Below are 21,020 nucleotides of genomic sequence, written 5' to 3'. Positions count from 1 at the left end.
CCACTGTGATAGAAATAACAGCTAGCCCTGGTGGATGGCCGAGGAATGAGGCTGAGAGAGACCAGTGTTTATCTGGCTTCTCTTGAAGGACTGGGCTTTGGCCTGGGTTCTTGGTGTCAATATAAAAATGAAGTTAGAAGTGTTCATGTATTCAGTATTTCTATTGGTTTTGTTGTCAAAATAAACATAAAAGTAAAATCTTCTACTTTGTCTCTCTCTGTTATTTCCCATTTGACCCAAGTAATCATTAAATGTGAAATTTGTTTATTTCTAATATTTTTACATAGAAACATACTTTAAACATGCACACATCCTTGCTGCTAGGCACTTTTCCTGCTCTTAGTATGGACATCTTTCCATGTCATTTCTTTATAAATCAACCTCATTCCTTCTTCTGGCTGCATAATTCCATAGTATAGGTTTGTAATTAATATTTTAGTCAAACTAGAGGATATTTAAATTGTTGCCTGGTACTTATTGATAGATCCTTTCATTCTTCTTGGGAGTACACTGGTGGGGTAAATTTCTGTAAGTAGAATTGCTGAATCAGAGAACCTACACATCTTAAATAGGGCCGTGCTAACAACCCCTCCCCCCCCCAAAAAAAAGATTATATGAGTTATGCTCCCATAAACAGTATATGAAATTTTTTATTCCTTAACACTATAGAGTATTTATCTTTTAAATCTAGCTTAAGATTTTGCTATTCTGAGAGTTTAAAAAAAAAACAGCTAATTATTTTAGTGTAACAGGTTTACCGTTTAAGTCCTTTTCTGGATGGAGGAAAGCAGTTTTATTTTGATAAGCAAAAAGCTTCTCCTGAAATGTGTTTAAGCCCATACATTTTAAAAGTGCACTTAGTGAATGTATGTGAAATATGAAGTGTTCTGTATTTTTTGAGTATCTGGCAGAAGGCCATATTAAAACATAAAAGTCATTATTTGCAGTTTTGAAATAATTTTTACACTTTACAAAGGGATTTAGAAAAGTATATCTTTAACAAACAGATCATGCTAATTGACTTTAAGAGTTTTATTCATATTTTTAAATTTTCTAGTGTTAAATTTTTGGTCATTTTTTCAAAGCAATACAGAGTAGATATTTGTAACACATAAATAGTCCCTATATTGGTAATATATTGATAGTCCTTACTTTATGCTGCCTTGGATTATGAAAAATAGTTCTTGCTCATTGATGGCTAAAGTTGACCTATGTTTCACTTGCACAGTTTTAATTCAGCCATTGATTAGGTTTCATTTTCTCTGTAGTGTCCTATCTTTTTTTTCAAGTGGGGTATCTATATTAGGGAAATAAAGGCTATCGAATAGTGCATAGTAAAAATTGCTTCCATAGCATACCAATAAAAAGTGAAGTTTTCTGTGTAATTAAATATAGCAGATGTTTCAGTTCGTATGTTGTGTATTTGTGAATTTATAGTTGTTGTTGTTTGTTTATAGTACCTTTGTTGTTTTTATATTTTACATAGATACATGTTTTATTATTAAGTGTAAGCTAATACAGATAATATCCTTGGAAAAACTAATTTATTATATATAATGTATACATTTTACATTATCTAACCATTCAGTAAGAACACCTTAGGTTTTTAAAACACATGAAAATTTGATTCAAAATAAATTAGACTTTCATGATTTAAGAATTTTTTTAAAATTGAACTTGTAAAATCAGCATTGATCAATGAAGACCCTCAATGTGCTTATGCAATATGCTTATGTAGAAGTCTAGAAAAAGCACAGACTTTGAAGCTAGATCTGGGTTGAAATCTTGACTGCTAATTAAGCACGCAGCTTTGAGCAAGTAACTTAATTCTCTAAGCCTTGTCTCTAAAAGAAATAGTATTAGTTTAAAAAAAAAAATCGTAGTAGTATTTACCAGGCAAGCCATTGTGTTGGTTTAGCAGTGCTGTTCCTGAAGAAACTGACACAAATAAATGAATAGGAGAGTAGCTGCTATTTTTATTATTACTGACATCTTAATGTATAAAATGTTACTAATACCTATCTAGTAGAAAAATTATGATTAATAATTATATACATGTATAAGATGTCTAACAATACATTTAACTTACTGTAGGTATTTGAAAATACTAATTGTATAAATGTGTATTGTTCAGCCCTTTTTGTGTTTGTTTACATAGGGTTCCTTATAGATAAAGATCTATACAAAAGAGGAAGACACAGGAATAATGGAAAAAGTACTGTGCCAGGGAATTCCAGGATTTGGGTTTTAATCATAACTCTTATACTAACTTCATATTTACTTTAAGAAGTGATTGTTCTTAAACACATAGATTCAGAGTTGGGTCTTAGTGTTTTCTAGCTTGATTTACTGTGTAAAATGGAACTTCTGAATCTGTCCCCTTGCAGTCTTTATCCTTGTTGTCAAAGATCAAACCTCAGGATTACCCCATTTCCATTCAGACACTTGTTTAATTCTAAACACCTTACATTTTACACACAGACACACACAAACACACACACTTTTCCTGTACTCAAAAATTAATGAGGAGACACAGAGATTAACAGAGATATGTGTAGTTAGCTCTGTGGTACATGGGTGCTAATGGTTTGTATTGATCTTCAATTCTTTTTGCCATTTGACAGTTGTACCATGTTAATTCTGTGGAACACCAGTGATTTGGGATTGTATGCTCTTTGTCACATCTTTATCTTAAAGCAAATACTTATAGAGATCATAGGTAAATTCTGATTGTTTTATGTAGTAAATCATTGTAGTAGAGATAATAAATTTTAATTTTTAAAAAATAAGCAATAGATGTAAGTGCATAATTAAATGAAGCAAGTTGCCTTCATCTAGGTTATACTTATGCATGCATGACTTGACAAGCTTTGAGATGGAATGAATATATATGAAAAGAAAAATAATGGAGATTTATAGAACTCTGAGGTGAGCTTCATTTAAAAGTGGTATAGCTACATAAAATGTTTCATGTTTTATTTTATTCCCTCTGATGAATGGACACTTTGTTTTTTAGTCTATATCCAGTAAATGTTTGTCTTTTTGTTCATTCTAATGCTTTTTAAATTACTGGATAAAGGGGAAAAAATACAAGTAGCAGCTTTTCTTTTTCAGTATTATAGACCTGATTTAATGGGTAGAGGTTGCTTATAATTAGCATTAGTTATTTACATATAAATGAACAGTTGTAAAGGTCTTGAAAATCATTGGTTCTCTGACTTGAAGAAAGATTATTTTTTTTTAACAGTAGCCCAGTCATGACAAATTATGAATTGCTAATTTATGAGTTAATGAGGTTTTGCCAAAGAAAATGATCTGTACATATTAATAAAAATTGTAAAGTATATTACTATATATTCTAACATAAAACCATTTTATGGCATATTTCTGTATCCTTTCTCTGTAGATTTCAGAAGTTGATTGCAAAGATGCCCTAGAAATGATCTGTAACTTAGAATCTGAGGGTGATGAAAAAAGTGCTCTTGTCTTATGTACTGCATTTTTATCACGTCAGCTTCAACAGGGAGATATGTACTGTGCTTGGTGAGTTGATTTTCTTTTGAAAAGAGAAGGTTGTTAAATAAGATTACAGATAGGTTGTGCAGATACCTTAAGAACATATTTTTAAAAGTCTTTTTAGTGTTACCAAGACAAAAAAGCTTATTTTCAGATACTATATGCTGTGTAAACTGATTATCAAGTAGTTCATATTATAACTTTAAAATTTTTTTGTATTAAGAGACCACACAATTCCTTAGTATACCAGTAATGATCATATAATGATCAGTTATAATTAGGAAAATTTTAAATGTTGGAAGGTGAAAGAAGGGCTTATTTTATTTAATGCTACAATAAAAATGTTTTCAGCTATGTAAGCCACCTTTAATTTAATGTATGTATTGTTCCTTTGCATATTGCACACTTTTTGCTATTAATGCATAACTAGGTGCTAGTCATTAATGTGTAGAAATATAATTCATTTACCCACTTACGAGGTGTCATTCTGTTAATACTTCACTAAATTCTTCAATACACATTTCTACATATGGTACATTCCCTAGTGTGCAAACCTGTTAAATATATCATCTTTTGGGAGGATACAGATAGCAGGGATAATTACTTCAGTTAAATCAAAAAACTTAAGATCAGCTGTCTTAAGTTGGTGTTAGCTCAGACTGGCGATTTATCTGATCAGTCGACTGTATTATTAGTCTTAAGTGTTGTGCTTGTATTGTGGAAACACAAAAGAAAATTTAGTGTACAACATTCTGAAATTTAAGAATATTTACCTGAACTGTGAGGGTGAGCTCATGGTAGGAAGTGGCAGTACAGGGAATTGAGTTGAGATAGAAAAATCAACTAGAAAGCCTGTAAGTAGTTCAGCTGGGAAGTTAGGAAAGTTTCCTGTGGATATGGGGTGAGGTGAGAGAAATGTTTGAAGAGGCTGATAGATAGGGTCAGTAATAATGATGCGTTAAATTAGAAGGGCAGTGAACCAAAAAGAATGTTAATTATCCTTTTCATGTATTAACTTTCAGGTTTCAGGAGAGATCAAAGTGGGGAATTCTTAGAAAAAACTAAAGAGGTGAAAGTGGTCAAAACTAGAGAGACAGATTCTGAAGTCCTCAGTATGCAGGTTAAAATCCAGTAGATGAGCGGGTTATTCAAGTGGATGGTGAAAAGGGCAAATTTTGTAGGACTGGAAACTGAGGAGCTAATTGGAAAGGCCTGTATGGAGAATACTTGAAGTAGCAAAGATTTGTGTGGAAGTTAACTGTGGAGGACAGAGAGAAATAGGATGATAGGTAAAAAGGTGGAAAATTTCTCAGTTCAGTAGGGTTATTTTCTAACTGTGGTAGCACAGAGCAGTTATTTTCTTCTGGGTTCTATGTCATCATTGATTCTTAACATTATCTAATAATAAATTATTAGAAGATAAAAATTAAATGCTTTTTAAAGATCATTTTGCCATTGATGCATTTTATATATACACATGTATTTTGCATTTCTTATTACTTTTAAAGTTCAGATGTGGTGTGTGTATCTTGTTTAAATGTGAGGTATGTATCTTATTTAAATGTCACGTGCTTTCCTAGTCAAAGGTAGTGAGTGCTTCTTTGAGATTGAAAAATCTTAATAAAATGATAAATCATATCTTGATTTTATTTAATAAGTCTCTAGAAAATTGAGAGTCTTTTTCTTTTAAACCTCATTCCACATATAGCTTTAGAATCTGAAACTAGTTTTAATTTCAAATGTAATTACTAGACTAAGTTCATGATTTTACATTGCACCTCCAACTTACTTTTTTACTTTTTTTTTTCTTTTTAGGGAACTCACTCTCTTTTGGAGTAAACTACAGCAGAGAGTAGAACCTTCTATTCAAGTGTACCTAGAAAGGTGTCGTCAACTTTCTTTGTTAACCAAGACAGTATATCACATTTTCTTCCTGATTAAAGTTATTAATTCAGAGGTAAGAATGATCAAGGTATCTTAATTTCAGATATGTAAATTACACATTTAATATGTGTACTTCCAGTGACTTTTATTTCATTTAATGCTTTGAACATTGATTTTCTTATTAGTCCTTAATTTTACTTGATACAGAGAAACTTAAAAATGCAAATAAGAGCCAGGGGCTTGCTCTTAGCCCAAAGACAAGCAATGTATACATAATACTCATATTTTATCATTCCACAGTTTTTCTTCTAGGTGTTACACTGTTTTGATAATTTGGTTCTATATAAATTTAGAAAGTGTAAAAAGAAATATAGCTTCCTTTGCTTGCCATCTGGCAGACTACAGTATCTAAAATTCCTTCTTCTACAAAAGACCAAGAAATACTTGATGAAATAAAACATTGTTCTTAGTGCTTAGCAGCTTGATTACAAGAATAGTGGAGAATTCCCTAGGCTCAAAAAGAAGAATCTAAAAATTGGAGTAGAAACTTTGAGCTGAGGCTAGGGTTCTCTTAACCTGCTGGGGAGTGGGGTGTGTTAGAACTTGGAGCAGCTAAGGGGTTTGAAGTTTTATATCCACACAGGGATAAGAGATAGGATCTTGGGCCCTTTTAAGTTGGAGATTTAGAACTGAGTTCCATGTCCCCCACCTCCTCTCCACTAACTTGTAAAGTACTATAATTTCATTGCAAAGTGAACTAGGAAAATATTACTTGAACACAGATGATGGTCAGGAACCTTGTACATGTCCATCTGGACTATGGGTCAGAGAAGGAAAATATTTTCCCTAACAAATTATAACCATAGGTCTGCCCTCACACAGATTTAGGGTCCACATTTACCCTACACTATAACCAGGAATCCCCACATCAAGTGAGTGTCAGGGAAGAAGACCTTCTCCATTTCCTTCTTAGTTATGTTGGTTTTTCTAAGAATTAAACAGACATGGGGCAGATTAACAGGAGAACACCAAGCAAAAGTTTAATAACAGATATACATAGGAGAGGCCCAGGAAAACTAAGAAGCTCGCCAAAATGGCCAAAATCCTCACCTTAAATACCACTTTCAGTTAAAGACAAAGAGAGGATGTTGGGAGTAGCGGTTTGGGCCTTCAGAGCAAAAGGAGGCAGTTCACATGGAAATGGAAAAGCAAGCGCTTGTTGGGTCCTGCAGAGACAAGGGGACACAGTGGACTCTGATCTCCAGGCCCTGCAGAGTCTCCTCCACCATGCCCAACCCATGTTCTTTGCAGATACATCTGGGATAGCTCTGTTACAGGAACAGGCCCTTTTTCTAAATTCTTTTAGTCGATAAAGAGGAGTTTTGGGGGGTAACAAGAAAAACCTTCTTAGTCTCTTCTTAGTCTTCTGTTTCTTAAACATAATCAGCCTAAAATAATCCTCCTGTCAAAGAGACACATTTTGGGGTGGTGGAGTTTGCTCCCCTACATAAATAATATTTGAAAAGGTAAGCGTGAAGTCCTGGGCTGGTAAATGCCTAGGATTCCTGGCAGAAGCAAATTGAAGAACTACTTTGGAGGAACATACCTTCAATACATGATTCTTTGATAAAGTTCTTCTCAAGATAGGTTCACCATCAAGATTTACAATGAAAATGTCATCCATGGGCAGTTTTTGAGGAGAGAACTAACAGTAGGATTAAACTTTTTAAAGGATAAAAAGTACATAAATTACATATATTTAAAGACATAATTTAATCATAAATATCTATTAAGCATACAAAACAATCCAACATGAATGAATTTCAGTAGACAGAATGATGGAATCATTTGCTTAATTCTTTAAATACAGTCTGATAAATCTATAAAATACATATATTTAAAGATATAAAATAAGGAATGAAAGTATGAAAAAGAGAGAGAGGTCCTATAAAATGACCAGGCAGATTTTAAAAAGAGTCAAAAGAACTTTTAGAAATATAAAAACATAATCATAGACATGAAAACAATAGATGGATTAAACAGTACATTAGACAAAATTCTAAAGGGAAGTGATAACAGAGATTGCATATGTTTCCATTCATTTACTAGCAAAAATCAGAATCCAGCTTTTACAAAACTAATTTCTTTGGTAATAGTAGTCCTTGTAGGAATGCATTTGGTTTCCACTTTAAAAGTACACAAGGGATGCCAAACAGGTCTTAGGGATCCTTGAAAGCTAGGATGTAGCTAGGATGTAGCATGACATGAAGTATTTGTATGTATAATTTTATTTTTGAAAGTAGGGTCCAGCAGACATTCTTACTGTCTTTGATCTTTTAAGATCTATATTTGGTCAGTAAATCTTACATGTATCTTTTGCTTTTTTTTTTCTCCTGAAATAATTTCTCTTCATTTTCAGGATTAAAGAACAGGAATGAACAGTAAAGGAAAGAACAGTAAAGAACAGGAATGTTTATCTGGTGTACCCCTTTCCCCTTTGTACCTCAAAACTCTAGGAGTTGTTGAGAATTGTTGCCCAGCTACTCACATAATGAGTATTAAAATAATTATTTCCTTCTTAAACTGTAATTGAGATCTGTAAAGAAAATGGAGCAAATAACTTAGTTCATCATTTTATTTATTTTTTCCTAGACCCCTGCAGTCAAAGAGTTGAAAAAATAAAGCCCTACCCTTAAGGACCTCATTTTTGCCGAGACACATTACCAGTTGCTTTGTAATGTGTCTTTCTTTAATAGTGGAATATCGAGACTCCTGAGAGGGAAAGAGCACATGGCTTAGCACAGTCTCTGGTATAGAGTAGGTGCTGAGTGAAGAAAGAAGAGGGCCCTCTAACCCATTTACCTATTAGACTCTCAAGTAGTGTTGGCCAAACAAAGTTCCTAGTAACCAAAAAAGCATGAAAAGTAGTATAAAGAAAAAAACTGTTTTCTCCTCTGTTCGCTACTCACTAAGTGCTTCTGAGCACCACGTGTGTGATTTTTTTCCTACACTAAGTACTCCTCTGATTCTCCAGACACCAGTTCAGTGTTCTGTAATTTAACTCAGTTCTGACACTGTTCACCTAACTCAATCTCTACTCAACTCTAAAGATAGTTGACATATAACCAGTTTATGAATTGAATATTACCTGTAAACTTAATCATCAGTCACACATACACAGAAAGATAAAAAACTCAAAAGAACAAAAATTTTGATACTGTTTTGTTGGCCTTATTTGTTAAGGTTTCAAATTGATTTACATCATTAAGATGGCCAGTTCAGTTTCTCAGCCTGTTTCACCCACTCTTCTTTTGGCCCACAAATCTAAGCTTCCCTTTCAGTAAAATATTTTGTTTTCTTAACCTGTGAAAATACAAATCCTTTCAGCTCTTTTGAACTTCTTTTGACTTCCTTGCCCTTTGGTCTAAAGCACACATATTTCATTACCCTGAATGTGGCCACATCTTGTGACTGGCTTATTTTTCAATTGTTTGTTCTCTTTTAGCCTTTTAAAACCCATTTTTATCTCTTCATATATTTTTCAACTGACTCTTACCTGTGTTACTGCTATATTATCATAATAGTTCAAGATGCTAATTCAAAAGGATAAAAGGTTTGTTGTGTCTTCTGCTATTCCTTATTCTTAGGATGTTCCAGTCATGAGGTAGGTGATTTGGCATTCAATTTTGGGCTTCCCTCGTGGCTCAGCTGGTAAAGAATCCTCCTGCAATGCAGGAGACCTGGGTTCAGTCCCTGGGTTGGGAAGCTCCCCTGGAGAAGGGAAAGGCTACCCACTCCATCCAGTATCCTGGCCTGGAGAATTCCATGGACTGTATAGTCCATGGGGTCGCAAAGAGTCGGACATGACTGAGCAACTTTCACTTCACTTCACTTTATGATCAAATTAGGATTCCCAGTATTAAAAAAAGAACTTTATTCTCAAATGTGAGAATCTCTTTTCATTGCTAATGAGTTAGGAATTATGGGGACATTCTCAGTTTTATAACTGAACTAAGAGGGTTGTTGTTTTCAGAAGGATTGTAAATACAAACTTAGGAAATGAAATTTGCGATAAAGTTAATGACGTTTCTTGATCACTTACTATGTGCCAGACATGATACTTTAGATCCATGTTATCTATTAATGTTCACAGCAGTTTGATTAAGTTTAAGTGCTGTTTTGATCTCTTATTTTATATTGTGATATGAAAGATCAGAGAAGTTAAATAACTTCCAAATTTGCTAGGACATTACATGATTTTATACTCTTGTCTTAGCTATCAGTGTTTATGTTTTTTGCTATTCTCTACAGCTCATTTCACACACACACACACACACACATACACAGCCACGATGCTTGGGAGGGGTTATCTTCATAGATGGTCTATTGCAAAATTTGAGAAAACAAACCTCAGTTTTAAAATGACTAAATTCACAAATCTGCATTGATGAGTGTAAATTAAGGTAACATTTCTTGCTTGCTTCTTCACAGACCGAAGGAGCTGGACTTGCCACTTGTATAGAGCTGTGTGTAAAAGCTCTTCGCCTGGAATCTACAGAAAACACTGAAGTGAAAATATCTATCTGCAAGACCATTTCATGCTTGTTGCCTGATGATCTGGAAGTTAAACGTGCTTGTCAACTGAGTGAATTTCTTATTGAGCCTACAGTAGATGCATATTATGCTGTGGAAATGTTGTATAACCAGCCAGACCAGAAATATGATGAAGAGAATCTTCCAATACCAAATTCTCTACGCTGTGAGCTCTTACTTGTATTGAAAACTCAGTGGCCCTTTGATCCAGAATTCTGGGATTGGAAAACTTTAAAACGACAGTGTCTTGCATTAATGGGAGAAGAAGCATCCATTGTGTCTTCAATAGATGAATTAAATGACAGTGAGGTTTATGAGAAGGTAGCAGACTACCAGGAAGATAGTAAAGACACTTCTGTGAATGGTGGAATTGGTGCTAATTCTGGCCTTAGAGACATTTGTGATGAAAAGCAGAAAAAGAGAGAGATAAAACAGTTAAGAGAGAGGGGATTTATATCAGCTCGGTTCAGGAATTGGCAAGCCTACATGCAGTATTGTGTGCTGTGTGACAAAGAGTTCCTTGGTCATCGAATAGTACGACATGCTCAAAAGCATTACAAAGATGGGATTTACAGTTGCCCCATATGTGCAAAGAACTTTAATTCTAAAGAAACTTTTGTCCCTCACGTCACGTTGCATGTTAAACAATCAAGTAAAGAGAGACTGGCAGCTATGAAACCATTAAGAAGGTTGGGAAGGCCTCCTAAGATCACAGCTACCAACGAGAATCAGAAGACAAATGCTGTGGCCAAGCAGGAGCAGCGGCCAATCAAGAAGAACAGTCTCTATTCCACAGACTTCATAGTGTTTAATGACAATGATGGCTCAGATGATGAAACTGATGACAAAGACAAATCTTACGAGCCAGAGGTGATCCCAGTCCAGAAACCAGTACCTGTTAATGAGTTCAATTGCCCTGTCACTTTTTGTAAAAAGGGCTTTAAGTACTTTAAAAATTTAATTGCTCACGTAAAGGGACATAAGGATAATGAAGATGCCAAGCGCTTTCTTGAAATGCAAAGCAAAAAAGTTATTTGCCAGTACTGTAGGCGGCATTTTGTAAGTGTTACTCATCTCAATGATCACTTACAAATGCACTGTGGCAGTAAACCATACATCTGTATACAAATGAAGTGTAAGGCTGGTTTTAACAGCTATGCAGAGCTCTTAACCCACCGAAAGGAACATCAAGTCTTTAGAGCAAAGTGCATGTTTCCTAAATGTGGTCGAATTTTTTCAGAAGCTTATTTACTGTATGACCATGAAGCACAGCATTATAATACCTACACGTGTAAGTTCACAGGTTGTGGTAAAGTTTACCGTTCTCAGAGTGAGCTTGAAAAGCATCTGGAAGATCACAATACACCTGAAAAAGTGCTGCCTCCTGAAGACCAACTTAATTCAGCCAGAGATTCTGTTCAGCCTTCCAGAGTGAATCAGAGTGCAGAAGGGAATGCTGAGAAAGAAAGATCCATGCTTCCTTCAGAAAATAGTGTTGAAAACACCATCCCAGCTGATAGAAGTGGTGCTTGGGATAAAAGCAAGGCAGAATCACCTGTGACCAAGCAAGACCAGATTTCTGCTTCGGAGCTTGGGCAGGCTGATGGACCACTGCCAAATGGTTTGGGAAACACTGCTCCCACTCCTCTGCTTCAGGCCAGTGAAGTAGCCGTGTCCATTAAGGTGTCCCTCAATCAGGGGATCGAGGAGAACTTTGGAAAGCAAGAAAACTCAACTGTGGAAAACACTGGTGAATCACTGGTCACAAACTTACATATACCAGTTGAAAATGCTTGTAATGATTTGTGTCACACGGATTTCCAAGAGAGAAAGGAACAGGAGTGTTTTAATGAAACCCAGATTACTCAGAATTCTTTAGTGGCCTCAGAAGCCCTCAAGATAGACGGCATGACCACACAAAACTTAGAAAGACAAGTGAGCAACCTGATGACCTTTTCTGTGCAAAACCAGGCAGGGTTTCAGAACAGTTTACCAACTCCCAAGTTTGAATGTGGAGGTAATGTTAAAACGTCATCTAGTCTTTATAATTTACCTCTGAAGACGCTGGAAAGTATCACATTTGTTCCACCACAGCCCAACCTCAGTAATTCCTTAGGAACTCCATCAGTGCCTCCAAAAGCGCCAGTTCAGAAATTCAGTTGCCAGGTTGAGGGATGTACTCGAACCTACAACTCTTCACAGAGTATTGGGAAACACATGAAGACAGCACACCCTGACCAGTACGCAGCATTCAAAATGCAGCGCAAAAGCAAAAGGGGCCAGAAAGCTAACAATTTAAATACACCAAATAATGGAAAATTTGTTTATTTTTTGCCATCACAGGTGAGCAGCTCTAATAATGCATTTTTTACACCACAGACCAAAGCCAGTGGGACTCCTGCCTGTTCTGCTCAGTTGCAGCATGTCTCATCTTCCATTTTCCCAGCTCATCTAGCAAGTGTGTCAGCTCCACTGTTGCCCTCGGTGGAAAGTGTCATGAATCCAAGTATACCTTCTCAGGATAAAAACGAACAAGGTGGTGGTCTGTTATGTTCCCAGATGGAGACTTTATCCAGCACCACCTTGCCAGCACAGATGGAAGACCTAACCAAAACGGTTTTGCCTTTGAATATCGACAGCGGCTCAGATCCTTTCCTTCCGTTACCTGCAGAAAGCAGCTCTGTGTCTCTCTTCCCTTCACCAGCAGACAGTGGGACTAACTCTGTTTTCTCCCAACTGGAAAATAATACAAGTCATTTTTCTTCACAGATCGAAGGAAATACCAATTCCTCCTTTCTAAAGGGAGGGAATGGTGAGAACGCAGTTTTTCCTTCACAAGTCAGTGTTGCAAATGACTTCAGTGGCGCTGGTGCCCAACAGCCTGGACCAGAAAAAGTGAAAAAAGACCGCGGGCGGGGCCCAAATGGGAAGGAAAGAAAACCCAAGCACAACAAAAGGGCTAAATGGCCGGCAATCATCAGAGATGGGAAATTTATCTGTAGCAGGTGTTACAGGGCTTTCACTAACCCCAGATCTCTGGGTGGACACTTGTCTAAGCGATCTTACTGTAAACCACTGGATGGAGCAGAAATTGCTCAAGAACTTCTACAGAATAATGGGCAGCCTTCTCTTCTTGCCAGCATGATTCTCTCCACAAATGCCGTGAACCTGCAGCAGCCACAACAGTCTGCATTCAGTGCAGAAGCATGTTTTAAAGATCCATCATTCCTGCAACTTCTTGCTGCCGAAAACCGCTCCTCAACATTTTTACCAAATACATTTCCTCGGACTGCTGTGACTAGCTTTAATTCAAGTGTTAGTCAAGAGGGGAGCGAAATCATCAAACAGGCTTTGGAAACTGCTGGCATTCCCAGTACATTTGAGGGTGCTGATGTGCTCTCTCACGTCCCCACAGGTTGTGTCTCCGACACAGCACAAGTAAACACAACAGTGATGCCAAATCCACCTGTGCCAACCCTGCTGCAGACAGTGTGCCACCCAAGCCCCCTGCTGACAGACCAGAATGGGACACCAAACCCCAAAACTTCCTCCATTGAGGAATGCAGAAGTTTGCCTGTTTTTCCAACAAACGACTTACTACTAAAGACTGTTGAAAATGGTTTGTGTTCTAGTTCATTCCCTAATTCTAGCGGGCCATCACAAAATTTTACTGGTAGCAGTTCTCGTGTTTCAGTTATAAGTGGTCCTCAGAACACAAGGTCTAGTCATTTAAATAAGAAGGGAAACAGTGCTTCTAAGAGAAGAAAGAAAGTTACTCCTCCACTAATTGCCCCTAATACTCCCCAAAACTTGGTAACGAGTGACTTAACAGCAATGGGACTTATAGCAAAGAGTATTGAGATACCAACTACTAACCTTCATTCCACTGTAATTCCCAATTGTGAACCTCAGGGTTTGGTGGAAAATCTAACACAAAAATTAAATAATGTTGACAATCAGTTGTTTATGACTGATGTGAAAGAAAACTTCAAAACCAGTCTTGAGTCCCATACAGTGTTAGCTCCTTTAACATTAAAAACTGAAAATGGTGATTCCCAAATGATGGCTTTGAATTCATGCACACCTTCAATAAATTCTGACTTGCAGATCTCTGAAGACAATGTCATACAAAACTTTGAAAAGACTCTTGAAATTATTAAAAGTGCTATGAATTCTCAGATACTTGAGGTAAAAAATGGATCTCAGGGTATTGGTGAAACATCACAGAATGCTCAAATAAATTATAACATTCAGCTTCCTTCAGTAAACACTGTACAAAATAACAAGTTATCTGAGTCGTCTCAGTTTTCCTCCTTCATAGGTATCATGTCAACAAAAAGTAACATTCCTCAGTCTGAAGTATTACATAAGGAGGATCAAATACAGGAGATTTTAGAAGGCTTACAGAAATTAAAATTAGAAAATGACCTGTCCACTCCAGCACCCCAGTGTGTACTGATAAATACATCAGTGACACTGACTCCCACTCCTGTGAAATCAATTCCAAATGTCACAGTTCAGCCAATTTCTGAAATTATAAGCAACATTCAGTTTAATGACAGAGTTAATAAACCCTTTGTGTGTCAAAACCAAGGCTGTAATTACAGTGCTATGACAAAAGATGCACTGTTTAAGCACTACGGTAAAATTCATCAGTACACTCCAGAGATGATTCTTGAAATTAAAAAGAATCAGTTGAAATTTGCTCCATTTAAATGTGTAGTACCTACATGTACGAAGACATTTACAAGAAATTCTAATCTTCGGGCACACTGTCAGTTGGTACATCATTTTACAACAGAAGAAATGGTCAAATTAAAAATAAAAAGACCTTATGGAAGAAAGTCTCAGAGTGAAAATTCATCAGCCCCACGAATTACACAAGTGAAAAGACAGCTAGCTCTGACAGAGGAAAATAAAAGGGAATTCCAGCCTGCTTTAGAATTGGGAGCAATGAAAGAAAATACCCTCAGTAATATAGCGGTGATCCCAGAAAAACAACTTCTAGAAAAAAAAAGTCCTGAAAAAACAGAAAGTTCTTCTCAAGTGATTGCAATTACTTCAGAACAATGTAATACAAATCCTCTTACAAATGTGCAAACCAAAGGACGGAAAGTTAGGAGACATAAAAAAGAAAAGGAGGAGAGGAAACGCAAGAAGCCAGTTTCTCAGTCTCCTGAGTTTCCCACAAGATACAGTCCCTACAGACCTTATCGCTGTGTTCATCAGGGTTGCTTTGCCGCTTTCACAATACAGCAGAACTTAATTCTGCATTACCAGGCTGTGCACAAATCAGATCTACCTGCATTTTCTGCAGAGGTTGAAGAGGAGAGTGAAGCTGGTAAAGAGAGTGAAGAAATTGAAACGAAGCAAACTGTGAAAGAATTTCGATGTCAGGTGAGTGACTGTTCTCGAATTTTCCAAGCAATTACTGGCCTAATACAACACTACATGAAGCTTCACGAGATGTCGCCTGAAGAAATTGAAAGTATGACCGCTTCTGTGGATGTTGGGAAATTTCCATGTGATCAGTCAGAGTGTAAATCTTCATTTACCACATATTTAAACTATGTTGTTCATCTTGAGGCAGACCATGGAATTGGGGCCAGGGGAAGTAAAACTGAAGAAGATGGCATATACAAGTGTGACTGTGAAGGCTGTGACCGAATATATGCAACCCGGTCTAATCTCCTCCGACACATTTTTAATAAGCATAATGACAAACATAAAGCTCATCTCATTCGGCCACGAAGATTAACACCTGGTCAGGAAAATATATCAAGCAAAGCAAACCAAGAAAAGACTAAGTCTAAACACCGGGGGACAAAATACAGATCTGGAAGGGAAGGAATCAAAATGCCTAAGACCAAACGAAAGAAAAAAAATAATTTGGAAAACAAGACTGCAAAGATTGTGCAGATTGAAGAAAATAAGCCTTACTCTCTGAAACGTGGAAAGCATGTATATTCTATAAAGGCTAGAAATGATGCCTTGTCTGAGTGTACGAGCAGATTTGTCACCCAGTATCCATGTATGATAAAGGGGTGTACGTCGGTTGTTACAAGTGAAAGCAATATAATCAGACATTATAAATGCCATAAATTATCTAAGGCATTTACATCACAACACCGCAATCTCCTCATTGTCTTCAAACGGTGTTGCAGCTCACAATTAAAGGAAGCTTCTGAGCAAGAGGTTGGAAAGAGTGGTGTGAAGGATTCTGACACAAGTGTATCAGAGAGCAATGATAATGCAAGAACAGCTGTAGTTCCACAGAAGGAAGTTGTAAAAAATGAAAAAGATGAAGTGGATGAACTAACAGAATTATTTATTACCAAATTAATAAATGAAGACAACACAAGTGTGGAGACCCAGCCTCAGACCTCTTCAAATGTAAGTAATGATTTTAAGGAAAATAACCCCTGCCAGTCAGAAAAACCAAAAGCAAATAATTTGAAGAGAGTTAATAAAGAAAAAAATGTCTCCCAAAATAAAAAGAGAAAAGTTGAAAAAGCCGAACCAGCACCAGCAGTTGAATTAAGTAGTATACATAAGGAAGAAGAAACTGCTGTTGCAATTCAAACCACTGAGGAGCACCCTGCGTCTTTTGACTGGAGCTCATTTAAACCAATGGGATTTGAGGTATCATTTCTCAAATTCCTGGAGGAGTCTGCAGTGAAACAGAAGAAAAATACCGACAAAGATCATCCCAATAGTGGGAGTAAAAAAGGATCCCATTCAAATTCAAGAAAAAATGTCGACAAGACTGCTGTGACTAGTGGAAATCATACATGTTCTTGTAAAGAAAGTGAAACTTTTGTACAGTTTGCCAATCCAACACAGCTTCAGTGCAGTGATAGTGTAAAAATTGTTTTAGACAAGACTCTGAAAGATTGCACTGAGCTTGTCTTAAAGCAGCTTCAGGAAATGAAACCTACCGTCAGTCTGAAAAAACTTGAAGTACGTTCAAATGATCCAGATGTGTCTGTTATGAAAGACATCAGTATGGGCAAAGCCACAGGGAGAGGGCAGTACTGATAACTGATGTGCTATAAATACATTATTTACAGTTTTATTTTAAATAGGAAGCCATCAAGCATGCTAAAATTGTGAATCCTTTTCGTTATTTTTTGTTGTTGCTGACGTGAATTAACCTGGCCAAAAAAGAAAAAAAAAAAAACAAAAAAAACATGACGTTTTGTCATGTAAAACTTTTTTTTATCCCTATGGGACTTGAGGAACAGAATCCATACTTCAGTTACTGTAAATAGTTGAGCTAAACCTCAAATTTCTATCAGCCAGTTGCCCTTTTCATGAACTAAACTGAGTTATCTGTGTGATTGATTTGTCTCACCAGGTCACTGCTCATGTGTAACAGTACTCTTTGTAGATACCTTTTTTTGTATATATTTATTATTGTAAATCATTTGCTGCCACCAGCAGTGTGTAAGTCTAAACTATTAAATGACACGTTTATATTTGGAATTTTAATTTTTAACCAAGTGATCAAGTTTTTAAAACTGTTCTTTTATTGTTTTAAATTAAGAATTTTTTGAACTAAAAACTAGAAACTCTGCCATAGTTCATTGATTTTTTTTACATAAAACATTTATTTATAAGATGATCTCCCAAAAAAATTTACTTTTCACAGAGTAGGCACATTATATCAGCAACTTGCTCTGCTTTGTAAATTTACCTTCCAGGATTTTTTTGGGTGGTATACATATGAAATTAAAGCAGATTCTTTAGCAGTTTCCTATAGCTACAATTTTTTTTTCAAAGCTTTCAATTGGATATAGTTACTATGATTCCATGAAATATAATGGGAATGTGAATAAAGGATTTCCTACATCAAAGATTTTAAACATTTGGTATTTAAAAAAAAAATCCTTTGTGAATGTGATAGAAACTAGTAGTGTGGAGCAGTGTAAATATTTGAGGTGGTGATTTGTGAAGTAGCCCAGTATTGCCTTAAATAAAATCACATTTCATTTCTTGTTTTATACATGTGATCTTATAAAGGTTTTGTTTTTTTCTCCCCCATTTTCTGAGATTTATAGATTGGTGTATAGCTTTAAACTGTATAAACTTTTGTGGAAAGATTTTTTTAAACATTTTTATAAATCTTAAAATTGGTATCATCAAAGTGAGCCCATCTTGTGTTTATAAAATGCAAGAGTTCCTTAAACATTTATAATTACATAGATAAAACACTTTCTATAAGGAAGTTGGATGTTTTGATTTTACTGTTTATAGATGTTAGATTGTACAGATTTGTCTGTATTTTCCTGCCATATCTAATGATACTTTTTTCATTAGATTGGTCTTCCAGAACAGTATTAGTTGTTATAATTGATTATTTTGATTATTCAGTATATAGTTAGCTCTTATAGTTTAGCTTTATTCACCATATTTATACTGTGGATTTACGGCCAGAGATAGAGGTTATTTCAGGAGAGTTTATGAATCTTTCTTTGAAGTCCAACTACAATCAGTACTGGAAACAAAAGAAAACATTCTCTCAAATTTACTTTTGTTTCTGTTTGCCATGAATAGTAGCATTGATTTTTGACTTTGTTTGTTATAAACCAGTTACATTCACAATATTATTGCCTGAGATATTGATGATATTGTGATATGAAAATGTGTATATTCCCTGTGCAACATCAGACTTGGCAGGAAAAATGAAGCACTTAATATTAACTGAAATTGCTGGTACTCTGAATAAATAAGCATGGTCAAGGAGTGAATTATTTTCTTTTGGGAAATATTTTTTTAAGTTTTATTATTAAAATATTATAGTTTTATTTTTAGGGCCAAATGGGGTATATGGAATAGTTGGTTTCTCCTCCTTAAGGTTTATTACCAATATGCATAAAACTTGACACATTAAAATCTCTACCCTTTGGTAAGCCCACTGTTATTTATTAAAATAAAAATTGTTCTTATGGGTGATTAATACATGTTTTATTCCTAAATAATAACTTAACTTTGAGTAATTTTAATATTAAATTTTGTCAACAACTGAATGTTTCCGTACAGTTTTCTTAGAAGTTGACCTAACTCTTAAAGGTAGGCATTTGGCAAACTGCTTATAGTACAGCAACAAATAGGTTTATTTCTGATGAATGTAGTGATGAACCTGTTAAGGAAAAATGCCAATGTATTGGGGCTTTTCTTTTGCTCATTAGCTTAAGAAAATTAACCACTAGATGTTTCTGTAATTGTTCTCCTACGTGTCAGTGGGGGAGATTTGCCAACATTGAGTTAATTTTTTTTATATTCCAGGTACTGTATGCTTAAACTAATTATGGAATAGTGGGCTTTTTAGCATGGAACAGAAAAATCAAATTATGGTATAAAATAAATAATGAATTTATAGAACAACAGCATGTTGGTAAAATTTGATACGGAATGTAATGCCTAAGTATTAAAAAAGAATCAAAAATTATATATTTTTCATGGTATACTTTTCCTCAATGCCTTGTCTTTGAGATATTTTCTTCCCACAGTGTAAATTTGCCTAACCTTTCATCATTTGAAAAATGGATTTTTTTTCCCCCTCTTCTAAACCCAGAGAATTTGAATCTTACCAGTCAGAACATGTTATTCAAAATCGAGTTAAGTGAAATGTAACGTTTTGAGAATTTTTTCAGCGATGTCAAATTCAGTCAGCATAAGTAAATTTTTTTAAACTGTTGGACAGAGAGTTTAACAAGGCAAATTTTGATCAGGTAAGCAAACACAGTTGCTATAGCTATTAAAACTACATAAAAGCTAGAGATATTGAGGAAATGCTCTGTTTTCAGGGCGAAAGATAAGTGGTTATGAGTGTTTATAGAAAGATGAGTCTTGAAAGATGAATGAGAGGTCAGCAACTGATCAGAGGGGAAAAGGGAATTCTAGGCTGTAGGTAGGGAGTAGCCTAGTGCATTTGCAGTATTAAGGTGGTCAGTGTGGAAACATAGGGAGTTGCAGAAGCTGAACCCAAGAGGCAGATGGGCCAGGTCATGAAGGTTCTCATATGCCATGTTATCTTCACCATGCTTTGATTTGTAAGTGCTTACTGAATGCATTTATGTTAAACGATCTAATCAGGTACCAATTTTAGAAAGGCAGTTGGTACAGTATAGAGGATAGGTCGGATAAGTTGGAAGTTAAAAGTTGGGAAACTTGAAATAGTTCAGGCAAAAATTAGTGGGTAGTGTGTGTGATGTCAGTGCATGGGAAGGTGATGGGAGTGACCAGAGAAGTTTTCTAAACTGTATTAGATGTCCTGTTAAAGAACCCAGTGTGTCTTAGCATGTGGAACTTTTGTACAGAAAAGATGTTAAATGTTAAAGTGGAAATTTTTCAGACTTCAATGATGGTGAAATATAATATTGACTATAGTTCCCTATGCTATACAGTAAACCCTTGTTTCATATCTATTTTTTAATTAGAAATCTAACATTCTACTCATAGTCTAGTGGAATCAAAATGTCATAATGTTTTTAGGAAAAATTCATTATTTTCCTAATACATATATAATGCATTTATATATATATATATATACAAAAGCTTTCCTACTACACTTGATAAAGACTTGAGAAAGAACATAAAAAACAAGAGATGGAAAAGTTGAAAAACAAACTAAATGAAATGGGAGCACTGAATATGAAATAGAAAAAGTAAAACATAGTAGATAAAAGATCATTGTGTAGTCCAGTTGTTTTTAAACATGACTGCTCATTAGAAACATCTGGAGCTCTAGTGAAAAAAGCAATGCCTGAGCATTTGTATTTTTCAAAAAATTTCAGATAATTCTGATATGCATCTGGATTTTAAAAGGTGATTGTAGGTTTTTTCTATTATATCCTAGTTTTGGTGAAAATGTGGTTAGTCACTCAGTTGTGTTTAACTCTTTGCAACCCCATGGATTGTAGCCCGCCAGGCTCCTCTGTCCGTGGGATTCTCCAGGCAAGAATGGGTTGCCATGCCCTCTTCCAGGGGATCTTCCCAACCCAGGGATTGAACCCAGGTCTCCT

The 21,020-nt window shown here is 35.5% G+C and overlaps 1 protein-coding gene across 5 annotated transcripts in view; it reads left to right on the top strand.

Moving 5' to 3' along the window:
* The window catches only part of ZNF292 (zinc finger protein 292), a 95,681-nt gene extending 76,237 nt beyond the window's left edge, over positions 1-19,444 (top strand). For 4 of the 5 annotated variants that reach the window (XM_086317826.1, XM_086317824.1, XM_086317825.1 and 1 more), the window contains 3 exons: positions 3,407-3,543; positions 5,332-5,473; positions 9,892-19,444. In XM_086317826.1, the coding sequence (XP_086173952.1) occupies positions 3,407-3,543; positions 5,332-5,473; positions 9,892-17,031 (7,419 nt within the window). In that variant the 3' untranslated portion in view covers positions 17,032-19,444. Of the gene's footprint in view, positions 1-2,838; positions 2,929-3,406; positions 3,544-5,331; positions 5,474-9,891 lie in introns of those variants that run through there. The other variant, XM_086317827.1, reaches the window with a different exon arrangement.
* The last annotated feature ends 1,576 nt before the right edge of the window (positions 19,445-21,020 follow it).

The sequence above is a fragment of the Bos grunniens genome, chromosome 9 (assembly GCF_055505025.1).
Source record: "Bos grunniens cultivar Pamir isolate PY7600 chromosome 9, Bosgru_T2T1.0, whole genome shotgun sequence".
Taxonomy (NCBI): Eukaryota; Metazoa; Chordata; class Mammalia; order Artiodactyla; family Bovidae; genus Bos; species Bos grunniens.
The sequence above is the reverse complement of the archived record's forward strand: the minus strand, read 5'-3'. Positions and strand labels throughout refer to the sequence as shown.